Source organism: Haliotis asinina, chromosome 6 (genome assembly GCF_037392515.1).
Source record: "Haliotis asinina isolate JCU_RB_2024 chromosome 6, JCU_Hal_asi_v2, whole genome shotgun sequence".
In the NCBI taxonomy this organism is placed as follows: Eukaryota; Metazoa; Mollusca; class Gastropoda; order Lepetellida; family Haliotidae; genus Haliotis; species Haliotis asinina.
In genome coordinates this window covers 31,316,372-31,333,310 of record NC_090285.1, presented here as the reverse complement: position 1 = coordinate 31,333,310, position 16,939 = coordinate 31,316,372, and the positions used below count along the sequence as shown (strand labels likewise).

General features: G+C 39.1%; 1 protein-coding gene across 1 annotated transcript; it reads left to right on the top strand.

The window, feature by feature from the left end:
• The first annotated feature begins 2,039 nt into the window (after window positions 1–2,039).
• Window positions 2,040–16,746, top strand: LOC137286920 (sodium/potassium-transporting ATPase subunit beta-like). The gene is made up of 5 exons (XM_067818952.1): window positions 2,040–2,382; window positions 9,614–9,733; window positions 11,108–11,277; window positions 12,570–12,674; window positions 13,658–16,746. The coding sequence occupies exons 1-5, from the start codon at window positions 2,073–2,075 to the stop codon at window positions 13,922–13,924; spliced, it is 972 nt and encodes a 323-aa protein (XP_067675053.1). The 5' UTR covers window positions 2,040–2,072; the 3' UTR covers window positions 13,925–16,746.
• The last annotated feature ends 193 nt before the right edge of the window (window positions 16,747–16,939 follow it).

Sequence of the window (16,939 nt, the reverse complement as noted above, 5' to 3'; positions counted from 1 at the left end):
TTCATACTTGTAGGTTTTGCTCCTCATTCTGACATGTGGGAGAAACAGGGGTTGTATTGGTGAGTGCGATGCAGCGTCGAAGCGTCGAATTTTTCTTCTCGGGATGCAGCGACGCAATATGGCATGTAGACTTGCCAGATGACTTGTTTTTCGAGCCAGATTTTGGCTTTCTCTTCAGAGACTCGCACGACTTTGATGACTTTGATGGCTTCCGGATGGCGTCCGCGCCTTTCCTGTTCCCTCACGGGCTGTAATAAAGTTTCTCCATTGATGTACGCATACATGTGCGTGAGCATTCAATTAATTGTTCACTTGTGTCTATACGTGTAAATGGTGACTGACGATGGCAATCCATCGTTTCGTGTCCATGGAAGATAGCGAGGTCTTGTTGACCGTCACCCCGTATATTCTTCGTCCGCTGCTTCTGAGCATGTTTATTTGGTGTTTGAACCTTTTGTTCTTGAACTTGGTGTGCTTAATGTGCTTTTTCACCACGTGTGTTTTCACACCTTTCGCCTTCCTGATTTCTCTGTCGTCGGCTGCCTTGATGGAATACATCTTGGGCCGACGTACTCAGCGATCGGCTGCTCTTGCCAAGCATTGTTTTGTTGGTGGTGTTATGCAACGGGTGGTCTTTGGGGTAGTCGCTGGAGACACACAGATGCATGAGTTTTTCTATGTCCTCATATACGTCCTCGGGGCTAATTTTCATGAGCAGGGGAAGCCGTGTCCAAGTCACCACCTTCGCATACGGACACGAGCGAATAATTAATTGAATTCTCACGCACATGCATTCATACATCAATGAAACGAAGAGTGGGTACCCTAGCTAACATCCAGACATCGTTTAAACTGGACGTATTTCAGGTCGTCGGGGCCGGATGTTGTGCTCTCTCCGTCAGTTCCGTACAGGAACTGATTTTAATAGAAGCAAGCTAGGAAAGGCCCCAGCAGTAAAGATGGCTGTCTGGAATCGATTCCTTAGATGGGTCCGCCGAACGTAGTCTCATGGTGTTTTGACGGATAGCAAAATGTCTGGCCAATTCATTTTGGGCACAAGTGAAGATCCGAGTTAGAATTGGTCTTTAACTGCCCATGCTTGTGGTAAAAGGCGACCAGGGATCGGGTACTCAGGGTGGCTGACGTCGTTGGCATATAGCGCGGAGGCACTGATTTTCATAATCCGTCGGATGACGCGTGCGCAGTTTAGGTTGTAACCAACGTGGTTTCCACACCTTTCAGTGGACGTCCTTTCAATTTGTAGCATGTGTGTTAAGATTAGGTATCAAACACTTCATTGAACACAAAGTGCACGTGCCACCGCGCTATGCGTAGTAACATGAGATTTCATGCACAGTACTCTGCTATATATATTTAGTAAAACGTTTCATATACAGACTCGTGCCAGGTATATAGGGCCACTCTGCTTTATTTCCATAGACTTAAATGTTAATTTAAAGTAGCATAAATAATTTTCACGAATTCAGTGTCCGTAAGATCCATGTCAAATTTTGCACATTTGTGAAGAATTATCTCACCTACAATCACATAATTTCTTTTTAATTGTCCGTTGGTTATTTGTCGAATGGCAACACTTTAATAAACATATTTACATTGCCGGGAACTTATTCATGGCGGCCTATGGGCTTGTGCATTGTGGAACCAAACATAAGTTGATATCTTTGTTTAAATAGTGGTCGGAAAATTGAACTGAAATTGCGTGCGTAGAGCAGAGATTTCAGATTTACCTGTCAAATTTTACCAAGATCCATCCTAAACTCACTTCATGAAAAATATTCATGCTAGATCTACACTGAAATAATATGTAAGTCTGTAGAAATTACGTCAATTAGCCCAATATAACTGGCACGGGTCAGTAGCTTTTGATTTATACAATTGTAGGTTATGTGCAGTAAGTTTTTTCCATGAGTAAGTCTACAAAGAATTGTCTGAAGCGGGAGTAAAATCTGATCAACGCTCGTCATGCTCACCTGTCAATGACATAAATAGGTGTACTTGCCGCATGGTGGCGCATGCATCACATTTTCACCTACGCCACAAAGGTAACAATCATGGCTTCCGCGGGATATGGGCGAGTCAGTAGAGGAAGAGACATTCGCGATGACGAAGATGGACTTGTCGATGAGTGGGGAGTAAGGTACGAGGGTCATCACAAGCCCGGGGGTGGTACTTTTACCAGGAAGAAACACTCTCGCAGGAAGTATCTTGTCATAGCAGTTGCAGGTGCCATAATTCTGCTTATCGTTCTCGTCATAATCGCCGTGGCTGTTAAGAAGAAACATCAGGAACAGGCAGCAGTCATGTGCAACCGCCGCCCGCGCCCTGCAAATCTTCAGAAATGGCAGAATAAGTCCGCTGAAGGTATGTAAAGTTCCCGATTGTTGATAAAGTTTTAACTTGAGCTCATTCATGCATGTTTCAACACTGACAGACCCAGATCTTGTGTGTGTATGCTCATGTGTGTTTCCCTGTTTGTCTCCATCCTGGTAAATTATATATCGCGGTCAATACAGACGTATGAAGTGTAGATAACTATATAAGACAAGTGTACTGGGTGCAGCTAGGGGAGGAAGTGCAGTAATTGCTCTGGTGAAAGTTGAATTGCAACACTTACTCGTTATAGCGCACGAGCATATCTCATCGTATTGATGATCACAAATTCATTGTTTTTCCGAACGACATTTTCAGAAAGACCTTGGATATCCCAAAATATTTCAATGGGAAGTAAACTAAAACTCAAATCAATATAAAACAATGTTTGTGGACATTGTGGGGTAGGAAAATGTGACATGTAACCACTTTGGGAAGAAAATGATTGGGGTGTCTGTTTCATAAAAAAATCCCAAAACGTTATACGGGACACCTGCAGTTTACGGGTCCCTGCCTTCGGAAGTAGAATGTATTCTATAGTAACGTGTACGTGCCTTCGGCGCGAGCTTACTGCCTTTGGCAGTAAGCGACGCGCGCAGCGCGTTATATATAAAAGAAAAGCACGCGAGAGCGGGCTGATATCCGTTAGGAGGCATTTTAGACGAATTTAGAGGTCATTTTCATGTTTACTGGCAACAGTTTAGTGTAAAACTTCGTCTGAAAGAGTCTGAAAGACGAGAGTTTTAAACACGAATTTTAGTAATACTCCAAAACATTAATCCAGTCGTTAGTAATCAAAGGGAAATCCTCATGACGTTCCTTTTCTCTGATTGGTCAAATGTGGACGCACGTGTCGAATGTTCCAAATAAGGTAGTGGGTTACTAGGAATGCCACAACTTGAATGAGATGGGATATGTGCATGCGACAGTAAATCATAGTAAGGAATTTGTGAATGCAGAGAATGGTGTGTGCACAAATAAAACTGAGAGTACGTGGAGAGTGGTGAAAGCGTCCCTGCCCAGGTATGGAACTGCGAAAGGATTGTTTGATAGTTCATCGTGAGGTAAAAATATTTACGTTGTTTTGATGATCCTTTTGTAACATTTCTTGCGTTTATCCCCCCCCCCCCCTCCCAAAAAAAACAACAAAAAACATGCATACTTTAATGATTGAAATTGAAAGTAAAGAAAATGGTGTTCAGGATTCGGATAAATTTAATGCAAGCGGAGGTTTGTTCTTGTAATGTAAGTGAAGCGTTTTGATATTAGACATCAAATAAACTTACCTCATTTTGTTTATTAGGAATAGAAAAGAAATGATAAGTAATATGTAAAAATAATGTAGGGGGGCACCTGCCCCCCTAAAACCCCCCATTCTGTTGAAATATGAGATTGCAAAAAAATCATACATTCGGTTAGCACTGGGAAATTGTATCGTGATCTTAAAAAATGAATAAACACTGCAATTGACAATACCATGACATAATACTGACCCTAAAATAATGTTGAGGAATGAAGGTCTTGGGCTGATTCTCGATTATAACCCAAAGGTAATTTAATAGGTCAAACAAGGCCATAAAACAGCGGCAGTTACTCGCCGGAGTAAACAAAAAATGGCGTCAGCGTTAGTGCTCGCTTCGATGTAAATATGGCTTCTGCGCATGTCTGTCACGTACACTTCCGGGGACCCGTAAAGTGCAGTTTACCCCGTTATACCAGTATATTATAACTGGTGCTTTTAATAACAAAACGATATTTTGATATGGTTTGGCTTGCAATTTCACACAAAACATAATTACAGCACCAACATTTCTACATTCTTGTCTTGGAGCGAGACCACTGGCTGAATCATCTGTTGGTTGCCATGGTGAAATCCGGTTCAAGTGCATGGTTAAAACTTAAAGGGGCACTGATGCGGAGCATTTTCCGTGGACTGGTGTAAACTTTTGTTATTGTTTTTCTCCCGTGAGCACCCGGATGATATCCCAGAATTCGTGACTGGTTCGTGACCTCTGCTGCGCAGTCCGTAAGCGCAATTGATAGTTTAATTATAGACATATAAACTGAGGTGAAGTCAATTGTACTTCATTACAAATGTATTATGAAAACAAATGAAACACTTTGAAGGTTAATCATCTGCCAGTGGTAGAAATAGTAAAAAACTATTAGGACGGAAAAATAACGAAGCCAATGTACGTCTCTATATTTTGTCTCATAACCCTAATTAGTTTATTGTCATATTTGTATGATTCTGAAAATTAATAAAAGAACACACGATTTGCTTATACTCATAGTAAATTTCTAACATAACAGCAACATTTATACATTGTATAGATTGCCAATGTGGATCCTATTTCACACACATACGCGATCTAGTGTGTGTTTTCTGTCATACAGATTCTGCTGAATGCTACAACAAATAAATTAAAACAAAATGCAAATAATGAACGTAAAACAGACTAATTTTATAGCAACAGTGTCAGGCTACTACCTTGTTCAAGAATGTATCCATCAATATCCACGTAAAAGAAATCGTATTCCATTCATCTGCAGCTGGTAAATAATCCTGCTCTGTGTCGCGTGTCTTACAACTGTCTCATTTGCGAAAAAGTAACACATCGTTTCACGTCTTTCGTTGGTGAAAACTAGATAAACCTCTCATTGGTCTCCCAAGATAGCACACCTGGCAACTAATTGTATGATGTCCACTATTCTAAGTAATTTAGTTGACCAATATTGAGCAATCAATCAATCAACGCAAGGGTGGTTAATTCTTTGAAGGGAGGATGTTGTTTTTGCACTCACACTTTACGACAGGGTGTAGTCATCTACACACACTGCCTTTTGACAAATCCGCTAGAAGAACAAAAGTAATTAATCAGTCAGTGTGTTATCGGTTAATCCTTTGATCGATGTTTGTTTTTGTAACTCAGCTGATAAACCCTCTTGCATCACTTACATGCACATATTACATAACATACAATACATTTGCCATTACAGACCTTAATTTATAATGTTGAGTATTTACTCCAGACAGGAGAAATGCCAAATGGGAACCTTTGTTGAGTAACCGAAGTGGTGTTGCTACTAATTATACCTGTTATAAATTCATGAATTGACCATCAAGAGAATGATGACAAATAACACTTGTAGGTTTACACCATCAAACGCGAGTTACAGCAAGGAAGATGTAATCTCTGTGTCGCATGCAGCCTGAAAACACTTATGGGCCGAAACTGTTTTGAGGATACCAACGGAATTTCGTTACATAAGGAATACACACAGGCATTTGCTGTGTACTTTGGTAAATAAGTGAAATAAGGGGTTTTTTTACGTCAGAAAATTTTCAGATTTCTCTACCAAAGCCAAGGTCATCGTTTTTTTGTTTACGAATTCAAATAAATCAACTGTGTGTTTTATTATCATAAATAATAAACCATTGTAGCTACCATAGCTACCAAAATTTACGTATGCTATTTGCTATCACAGCTCAACCAACACTCAAAACTACCTAAATATAAAGCTTTGCAATCTTCCGTACTGAAACAAATGGCTTGCTACGTGCCTGTAGACATCATATTTTCATGTAACATGATTAAATATCGAGGTTAAAAACACAGAAATAGGATCAAATTGGATCAGTAAGTATACCATCCAAGCATCTGAAAAGAACTACACTGCTGGGATATATGGTTACGATCAGACAAGGAATACCATGGATATTTTTAAACAAATGGCATGTGATGGGCATCCGGCCTCCTGACTGTTTAAGTGAAGAAATTTTGCTAATATGGACAGGAGCCCAGTTCCTTTGTCCGTCACGGTCGAAGGAGTGGGCGCTGACCAATTTGCGGTCTGCTTTCGTAATTAGACCGTTAGCGAGAAGCATTATTCGCTCCGCATCAGTGCCCCTTTAAATGATCTGACCTGATTTACATTATAGTTTCCTTTCAATATTGTAGACATATCCACAAATGAAATTTATCATACATTCAAGATGATTTGACAGTTAGAAACAATTTATTGAGGTGAATAAATCGTCCACAAAAATCAGCTTATGTCAGCAATCGCCAACAGTTACAGTGAGAGTAGGGTTTGCTCTTTTTTAAATTTCATTCTTTACATAAAATACCTTTTATGAAAGGTGTTCATTATGTCAAGGTTTGCAAGACCGTAATTAAATTATGAATTTTATGTCATATTTGGCGAATAACATGAGCAATTCAGAAGTGGCGATAACTTCTCCTGTTAGTCATTTGAAAAGCACAATATGTACTACTGTGTTTTCCGTGTTATATAAAAACACGGTCGGCAACTATAAGCAAGCAGGATGCATTGGGGAATAGCTGATCCATCACCAAGAAATTTTTATTTTATCATGCTGAGTAACTACTATGGAAATTGTGAAAAAATCATGAGAAATGGCGGTAACTGGTTGCTAGCCAGTAGTTTTTGTCTACTTTGGTACTGTATTATCCATATAAAAATTATTTGGTTAAAGGTCACATAAAATGTGAAACACAACTTTGCAGATTTCAGTACAAATCACCAATACTGCCAATTCAACCTATAAAGTTGAAAAAAAAATTGCGCAGTGCGCACATGCGCAGTGTATAGGTTCGCGGAGTTTGAAACATTATGCCATCCCGGAGTATGAGGTCGTGAGCGGTTACACTCCACCACTGAGTCTAACAAAACCTAGTAGAAGGTCGCGTCTGGTAACCTTTGAGCGACCACTGACCGTCCAATCAAACGCGAGACTTTTATAGAGATTCAACCAATGAGACAACAGCTACTATTTGGGGATCGGAGGGACTTTCAAAATATTCAAGTCACTGACAAGAGATATCTCCACAAACAAAACTTCGCATATAACACAGTTATTTGACCTGCAGTATATACACTTTGGGGTTTCTGTTGGCATGGTTAGCAATAGCTAATATTTCCGCAAGATGACATCCTTGAATATTGTCAATAACTATTTTCAGTGACTGTTTTTACTCACCGTTGTCATGGTTGTATGTACGCTGTGTGCATCACCCGGAGGCACATGTACGCTAAATAGCATTCAGAATCGTTCGGGTACGAACCTTTTCGAGATAAAAAGTTCAAAAGATATGTGCGAATGTCCACTTTTGGTAAGCTGTGTATCTAATTGGTCAGTCTCAAAGGTTACCTGACGTGACATCCCATAAGGTTTTGTTAGACTCAGTAGTGGAGTGTAACGAAAAGTACTGAGGATAAGTTTACTTAGACTGGCAGTAGCCTAATCTTGGTTGTGTACACAAACAAATAAATAATTTACTCATTACATAAAAATATACATGTTGGGAGAGATAAGCAGCCTCTGCCAGTCTGGTTTATTGACACCAATATGTCTGCTGGCCTGTCTGCTATGACAATGTGCAATGCACAACTTCAATCATTGACCACATCCAATTTGAAATTAACAACCATCAGACTTATACACCATGAACATAGAGTCAGTTAAGTGTATCGGCAAATGAGCCAACCAGTGAAAAGATTTCATTACACTTGAGTACACACCCAACGGTTCTGACTGGGTTCAGTATCCCGGGTCCTTCATTTCAAGTGTAGTAGACCCAAGTACAGAATATTGCACTTTTGATTTGCGATTGTACGTTTAGAAGTTTGTTTGTGTTTTCATAATCAGCAGTACATATTAAATGTCATGAATAAGTGATAGCTGTGTTTTAGTTATGTTCGAGTTTTTGGTTGCATGTGACCTTTGGAAGTATACTGCATACTGGCTCGTGACCAGTTACCAGAACCCACTCTCATTGTGAATTCTGACGGATGCTGATACAAGGTGGATTGGAAAGTTGAGATATCACTGCGCATTTGAACTTATTAAAGTTGATTTTTTTAGTAGTTCACAATTTTGGTAATGTTTGTTCTCTGGGAAAACCGTAAATATCATGGTGAAAACTGACAGTTTTCTTTTATTTTATCAGTATCATCTGCATGGTATCTGTTGAGTCTATAAAACGGAGATGGAAATGTAGGTCAATTCAAAGTTCAGTGATTGAGTGTTAGCATTATGGGTATGTTTAAATTAAAATCTACACTTTTTATGAACTGGACTGTAATGTCATAGATTCACAACATAATCAGTATGATTTTTATTCAGTTCTTATCATTTAACACACTTGTATTCACATGACATCCCCCAGTGTGTTTGGGTCTAATGTTCCATGGGGATTCATATTTGTAGCATCCACAATGTAACACTGATTTTAAATCTTGTAGCCAGATGTGTCGGTGTGTGAAGTACAAGTCAAGCTGTCTGTGCAAGCACTATAGCCAGGTGTTGATGATAACTGGTGCGCAGCCATATCTGGTTGTTAGCCAGTGGTTTTTGTTGACTTTCATATTATATTTTTCATATAACAGTTATTAGGAAATGATATTCCATTGATATACTTTTGTAAAGAAGTACAATAATTACATTGCACCAGTTTGATATAATAGTCATCAAAACAATCAAGAACTTTTGTGTATCTGATCTAAATGGCTACTGTGAGGATGAAAACTGGATGTAGAAACATGCTAACTGATGAACAATAATGGGAGAAAATGTCTCAAGTCTCAACATTTAATTCTAATGCTTAGGAATGTTTAGGAAAGGTGAGTACACATGTTAGTGCTTCTGGGGGCAGAATCCTATCAAAGATCCAAACACACACTCTTACACTTAAAAGTTAGTTACTGTGGTTTCACAACAATGGAAGTTTGGCAACTGATTCAGCAGTTTAGATCACATACTTTGTGTACCCCTCTGGAAAGTTTGAATTGTCATGACATGACTCTCATAACTAAAAGCTATCACTACAAACAATTCCATTCAGAAAGTGGTCGAATGTGACCTGACTAGTTTGTGTTTGCTTGTGATTGTATTGTTTTGATCTCCTGTATTGCTTGTTTTTACGAGTAGAGTGAAGACTGAGGGCAGTGTTGGCTCAAGAGAGGGTTTTGGAGTGTTTTGACTCATCAAATTCAGTGAGGACCCCCTCTATTTTACATCTGCCCATCTGTTTAACATTGGAGGGGGCCCAGAAACATTACTTTCATCAATTTGGACCCACTCAAAATTTCAGCCAAATCTAACACTGGTGAAGGTATATCCCAAGTTGTGTGAGGAGGAAATACACAATCTGGTGCTCACTGTGAATGTGCTGAATAAGTTGATTGATATCTGCAGGTCTCCAGGTTTTTCCCTACTCTGAGGACATGACAGCTCTCATCTCCTTCTGTGTGAATAATGGACACAATATCGGCGGGTATGGGGAGTACCTCAACAACTTGGAAGTCCATACTTATGGTAAATACACAGATTTCCTGTCCCCGTAGTCCTTTTGTTTTCATTATGATCTTCATATTCAGTGCCATACACACGCCTATTTTTCCTGTGTCTTTCCTTGTATACAATGTATTACATCCTTTCTGAAACAGAAGTGTTGTGTTCATGATCTCAGGAAAATGGTCCTAATAAAGTAGTCACATAGTCTTAATATAGCTGGATGATGTGACTTGAACTTGTTGGTATCCACATGTTTCCAGAAAAATCATGCGTCCTAATGTAGCTGGATGATGTCACTTGCACTTTCAAAGAAGAATGTGTGGAAATAAAATCCTGCGGCTCAGCTATTAAAAGTGCTTGGCCAAAATACATTCTGTAGTGATGAAGGATTACAAAATATGATCCTTCTGACAACACTAGCCCATTGTAAACATAAAGACAGAACGCTACAAAGTGTATATACACATGTGAAATGGTTGCCACAAGGTAAAGAAATATTTCACTATGTACTTTGAAAACTGGTGCATCTGCACAATGATTGTAAGATTCGAAACAAATGTTGAAGTCCCCTATGGAAAAAGATTTTACATCTTTGACAACAAAACATCTGAAAGCTGGATTAGTGCTACTGAAACATAAAGCTTTTGACACCAAACCTAGGTTTCATATTTGTGAAAATTGTGTGATTGTTGTTGTGACATGAAATTCCTGTTTCCAAATTCTTCCAGAAACTACTGAAAACTACAGATACTAAGACAAGAGCAAATCAGATGTACAGAAAATTATTAATTGTTCAGGCCTATGAAATATTGTATAAAGCAGGTGTAGATAATCATGGTATGGATAACATTGTGTGTTAATACTACAGTGCACTTTGTTTAATTCAGACCAGCTTGGGACAGGCTAAAAAGTCTGAATTAGACAGCAGTCCGAGTTACACAGAAATTTCCTCTATTGATGCGATCATGAGGTATTTACAAACATTGCATGTACAGCAGTTGTTTATGTTACATGAAGATAGTATACTGCTTTATCGATTTGAAATGTTTTGATTTGTCAAACGATCAATGAACCGATTATTTGACAATCAGTGCACCACTAATCACAATGTGGCTTGAGACATTGACACACAATTGGCACATCAAAGGTAAAGAAGAATTCACGGTTAGACAAAAACACAAACCCACGAATGTGTTGTTTATTCAGGGCCTTTTGGCAAAGGAGACTTTCTGCTCAGTTTGAATTATAAAGCAATGTATTTTATGTGTACCTACCATTTCAGGCCCAAATACAAAATATATGAGAATCCGAGAATGCAGAAAAGTGTACATTAAAGTGTTCACAGAGAGTGATTGGTCTGAACTACGTAGTAAGACGGCATGTGTTATGTTTTAGACTACCATATGATGAACCAGCAAGGGGATGACCATGTCAGGTGCAATGACACCTATGCCCCACCAGACAAAGTGTGTGTGTTTGACCTGACAGAAGTGGGGCACTGCAACCACTTCAACGACTTTGGTTATTCCTCTGCAAGACCCTGTGTGATGCTGCAGCTCAACCTGGTGAGAGACACATACATTGGTTCTGATCAACACTGTTGGTCCGCATTTGTGTATTTTTGGTTTCATCCATATGTAGGCTGATCACAGTGAACGATGTGTCATCCGTATGTGGGCATACGCGATATCCCCAGGATATACATTTCGATAAGTCCCCACTATACCCTGGATGCAGCTGTGGCTCAGCCTGATAAATTTATTACCTTCCTTGGCTTTTTATCCAATCAGGTGTCTACGCTGCGAGGTTGGGTGAACCAATCTTAACTCACAAATTATCTAACCAATTAAATTTGGCAACACAAACCATGCAGAGGTTCTCTGAAGGACATAGAAGGAGTTCATGCATATATTTTTATATAGTTTCGGACCTATACTTTTCTCTGTATGGTTTCTTCCAAATAAGGGTCACACTGCGAACAAAGACTTTCAGCTGCGAGTGCTATCTTTGTTGACACTTGCAAGCTCAGTTGTATTGGCAGCTTAGCTGAGTGGTGTCCAGTGATCGAAATAATGGCCTGTCTGACTGCCCGTGGCTGGTACATTTTCAGTCAGGCTGCCTGGAAATTCTCTCCACCAGCCTGGTTGTCTGGCTGAAATATCTAAGGTTGACCTACTTTCAGTTCGCTCTCAGGATGATCATTCCATTTTAATTGTCATGTCATAATTTGATTTAAAGATAAATGAAAGCTACGAGTATGTTCTTTAATTATACATGGACAACTCTTCAGCCAGTGAAGATAGCAATAGGACACTAAAACTGGCTGGCTTAGGAAGCTACGCCATGATTGGATATCTGTAGACACATAGTTCAATAAGAACAAATCAAAGAGAGGGTTACTTACTCGTTTGTACTTGTTTCAAGATGGCATCATTTTTGTAAATGCGGCATGTTTGTAAGTTATTGCAAAAACGTAAGTTAAAAAGGTGGGCAGGCAACTTTCAAGATGGGCAGGCAACATTTATGAGCCACCAGCCCGGCTGTCAGGTTGAGTTGAAAAATTATTTCAATCACTGGTGGTGTCTGTGAGAATGCGGAGACAGGGAGGTAATAAAATTATTGCGCTAATCCGTAGACACAACCAGAGTATGTTGGAGACATATTGCAATGTATACCCTAGAGACAATGAGGATGATATGTTGGTTGATCACATTGAAAGATATGTCATCCATATGTGAGTTGATCACTTTGAAAGATGTGATCATACCGGGTGGATGGACCTATGTAAATGCTGCAAGATTGTCAGGCTGAACACACGTGTCATCCAGAGTTAACGACAGGGCTACCTTTGTTTCAGCCAAGAAATGCCACTGCTGTACCATTTGCCAACAACACTGCTGTGAGTCAGAAGCTCGGACACCGCTACTCACCAAACTACATTGGTGTCACCTGTGATGGGGCTGTAAGTGTAGTTCTCCCTCCACACTCCCCTCAACACTCCGAAAACATCCTGTCAGTCTGTAGGTTATGAACTCAACAACACAAAGATTCTGCTTCCGAGATAGTTTTGCAAAAAAGAATATACATGGCCATGATTGATTACACCTGTACATGGCTGACATTCCAGGATTATTTCTTAATCCTACAGAACACATTGCAATTTCCATGTGGGTTTGAATCCTATACCTGCCCCAGCAGGAGGATAAGTTCAGTGTCTGGAACACCAGCCATTGCTCACCTTTTTGTTGTAATTGCAAGTGGTGCCATTAAGAGTTTCCTGATTCCTGTCATTAGCATTCACTAGGCAAGTTTCTCGTCTGCGGTAAATGATCAGAATCCAGAAATAATTTGAATCATCTATGGATAAGTGAAGTGATGACATTCCCTTACTATCCAAATTCACACTATTTTATGTCTTTCTTCATGATACATGATCTGACCCGTGAAGGTCCCGGGGTAGAATAGGCCTTCAGCAACCCATGCTTGCCATAAAAGGTGACTATGCTTGTAAGAGGCGACTAACGGGATCGGGTGGTCAGACTAGCTGACTTGGTTGACACATGTCAACGGTTCCCCATTGCGCAGATCGATGCTCATGTTGTTGATCAGTGGATTGTCTGGTCCAGACCCGATTATTTACAGACCGTCGCCATATAGCTGGAATATTGCTGAGTGCAGCATAAAACTAAACTAAACTCACTCACTCACTCACTCACTCACTCAATCAATCAATCAATCAATCAATCAATCAATCAATCAATCAATCAATCAATCAATCAATCAATCACTCAATCAATCAATCAATCACTCAATCACTCACTCACTGATACATGATCTGTAACATAAAATTAATGTTCTGTTTACAAACCACCAGACATCTTTTATTAAGTGTTAACTACTGCAGCTGATGTTTCAGCATCCATGGTATTAAATTTGCTGTTTTAGACTGAGGAAGACCGGAAGCATATTGCGAAGGACACTCTCTTCAGTTCACCAATCCAGTACTTTCCTGCAAATGGTTTCCCAGTGTATTGGTATCGACCCCGAACCAAGGACAAGTTCCTGGCTCCCATTGTCATGGTACAGTTCAACACGCTGCATGAACATGCCTATGTCAACATCACATGTACAGCATGGGGAAAGAGTTTCAACAATGGCAAGCCAGAGACAAGCAACCTTTACACATCATCCTTTGTCATCTATCATGCCTGATGAGAAGTGGAACTACACATGAGTTACATCCCTTGCCTTTCCATCCCACTTCATCATGATAATGTACAACTAAGTCATGCTGTTTTGTTATAGTTGTGTACAGATCTATATACCAGGTTGTGGATCAGGACATCACTCAGGGTCCCACTGTCACTGGGTAATCACACTTCCGATCATTCCTGTTTGAATGGCTTGTTAGAACCTTTTATGTATTTCCCTGTGGATTCTCTGATACTCAGAGTAGGTTAATGTTTCCTGACTAAATATCATGGCACTAGAGCAATACACTGATAATACCAATATGATGTATCCTGTGCTGATAACTGATCAAATTTTGTGTTGGTATAGGTATGAGATAGTTTAGCTTCACACTTGCCACGCTAAAACAAATAGGAGGAATTACGCTTTTGAGATCCTTGATCCTATCTGTCAGTCACAGTTAGTTTTTATGTTGAAATTTAGAAATTGTGGGATAACACATTTATTGATATTGGCACGACAGACCTTGGACTGAGTCGTGTCTCACCAACCAGGGATTCCATACTACCAGCAAAGCAGATGTAATTGTTATAGCTTCTGCTTGCTGTTGTGTTTTATCAACTGGCTTAGGTGAATCATTTGTGTTTTTGTGTTTTAGTTCTTTCCTTTCATCTATTTTAGAAGTCTAGTAGATCCAGGCCTTCAGACCTAAAATTCTCATGTCAAGATAGTGTGCAAATATTGTGTGGGGTCATTTTTCTATGAATATTATCACTTCAAATGCTTATTACTGTCTGTATGTAAAGATGGACTGATGATCCTGTGCCATACTCCACATGCACTGATTAATGGTGTGGGTTTTATACAGCATGATGCACCATGGTAGTTTTTCAGTGGAAAGTTGTACTTGACACATACCTGTCATTGCCCTAATAGAACCCTTTTAGTCTGGAATATTGTTTGGATTTAATGTTTTATTTTCTTTACATTTGAAACCAGTGAGTTAGAAACAAAATGTTTCAGTGATGATTTTATTTTGAATTGGGTGTGTAGCTGATATTCCTTGTGATAATGCATTGTTCTGAAGTGTTTTAGTGACCTTGAGAGGTATATCAGGCCACAGGTGTTACTGCAACATGGGGTACAGTCAGGAGAGATATATTGTTTTTGTGGAGATTGGTTTTCTCATATATTTACAGCACATCAGTAGGTATATAACTAAGACAGTGCTTATGTTCTATTTTATTTTTCAGGTAGATATTCAAGCTTTGATAATGTTTATGATTTCATTATTCATGCTTATTCCTGAAAGTAGTTACATGTTACCATGTATTGCCTGCAAACAGCTATGTTCCATATTCATTTATATACACAGATTAAGTCTCAAAACATATGGTGTCTGTGTGACAGCAGTGGAGGATGTGACTGTGACAAATTAATTACTCAATATTTGTTGACAGTCACACTGATGTATAAGTGGGTGTGACAGCCATACCAAGGTGTGACATATATGTCCAATTCAACATGCAGGACAACTTTTACTGATGTATCCTGGACACTCAATGCCTACAATGCCATTTCTACATTAGCTATGAAAGTCACATGAGTGCCAGAAGGGTGGTAGACATTCTAGTACTACTTTTTAAAGAGGTGGCTTGACAAAATAACTCACAAAGAAAACGGTAGATGTGGGTGCACGTCTCAAGGTATAACTTTTTTCATTGTCCAGCAGTGCCTTATAAGTCTACAGTATATCTGTCCAGTTTCACAAAGAGGATGCAAAAAGTGATAAGCCTTTTTAAAGGGAACGTTTTTCAGTATGTGAATCAATTGTGATCATATATATTGTATGATTAAATAGGTGTAAACTATAAATGTTTGATTTGAAGAAATTGAGAAGCTGCGATTCTGTAGAGTGTACTGTGATTTGAGTCTCTTCCCATGATGATTACTAAAGTGAACGTTGTTACACATGCCACCTGGTGGTGTGATGTTGGTGGCTTACAGTGTTGTATGTCCCTCAGTATGCCACCTGGTGGTGTGATGTTGACGGCTTGCAGTGTTGTATGTCCCACCAGTATAACACCTGGTGGTGTGATGTTGACAGCTTACAGTGTTGTCCTTCAATGTGACACTTGGTGGTGCGAGTCATGTTCTGGATCACCCTGTTAACAGTGTAAAGTGTACTTCCAACTGTGAGGTAAGAATAAATGTAACCATTTGCAGAAGTGGTTTTCAAGCAATAATGTATACCTTGGAATAGAAAGACTCATTGTTCATTGGTAAGAGACTTATCTCACACAAGGCAGTAGTTGTCCTACTCAATGCTTGCTTTTGTATGTACTGTGATGTGGATGACAAATGATCTTCACCAACATGACCAGTTTGAAAGTTCTGTAAATATTTATTTTCCCTTGCATTGTTTGTTTTATATCGCAACCATTTATCTCATTGTTATAAATATATTAACTGGATTGTTACACTTTTTTTACCGTTGTAATAAGCATTTCATACTTAAAATATTAAGCTAAGATTGATTATCCTAGTGTACTTTGGATCTGTATTACCAAGCTTTTACATTGTGTTGCTTGTGTATGATCTGAGTGGTTTCACTATATATCATTCCGTGGATAAATTTTTGTATTACGAATGTTGGAATATCTGAAACGATCTTGACAGGGTGTTTAGAAATTTAATGTTGGCCTGATATCTATTTTTGATAATGTTATTTTTCACAAAACCCAGAGTGATCTGATGATATATACTACAGGTGAGAACATAGAATTCCAATATCATACAACATTCTGTAATAATTTTGGCACATAAACAGCACTAATACATTATGTTATTGTCTTGTTCCTGTTTTTATATGTGTAAAACCTCTCCAAATATCACCCATTCAAACCCGAGATGGACGTCAGTGTTTGCCCAGATGTACTGTCTGGTGACAATTGTAGATGAGTGGCCATCTCTAATTTGGTCCATAATATTGTACATATATGGCTGCATAATCTACAACACTCGCTTAAGAATAAC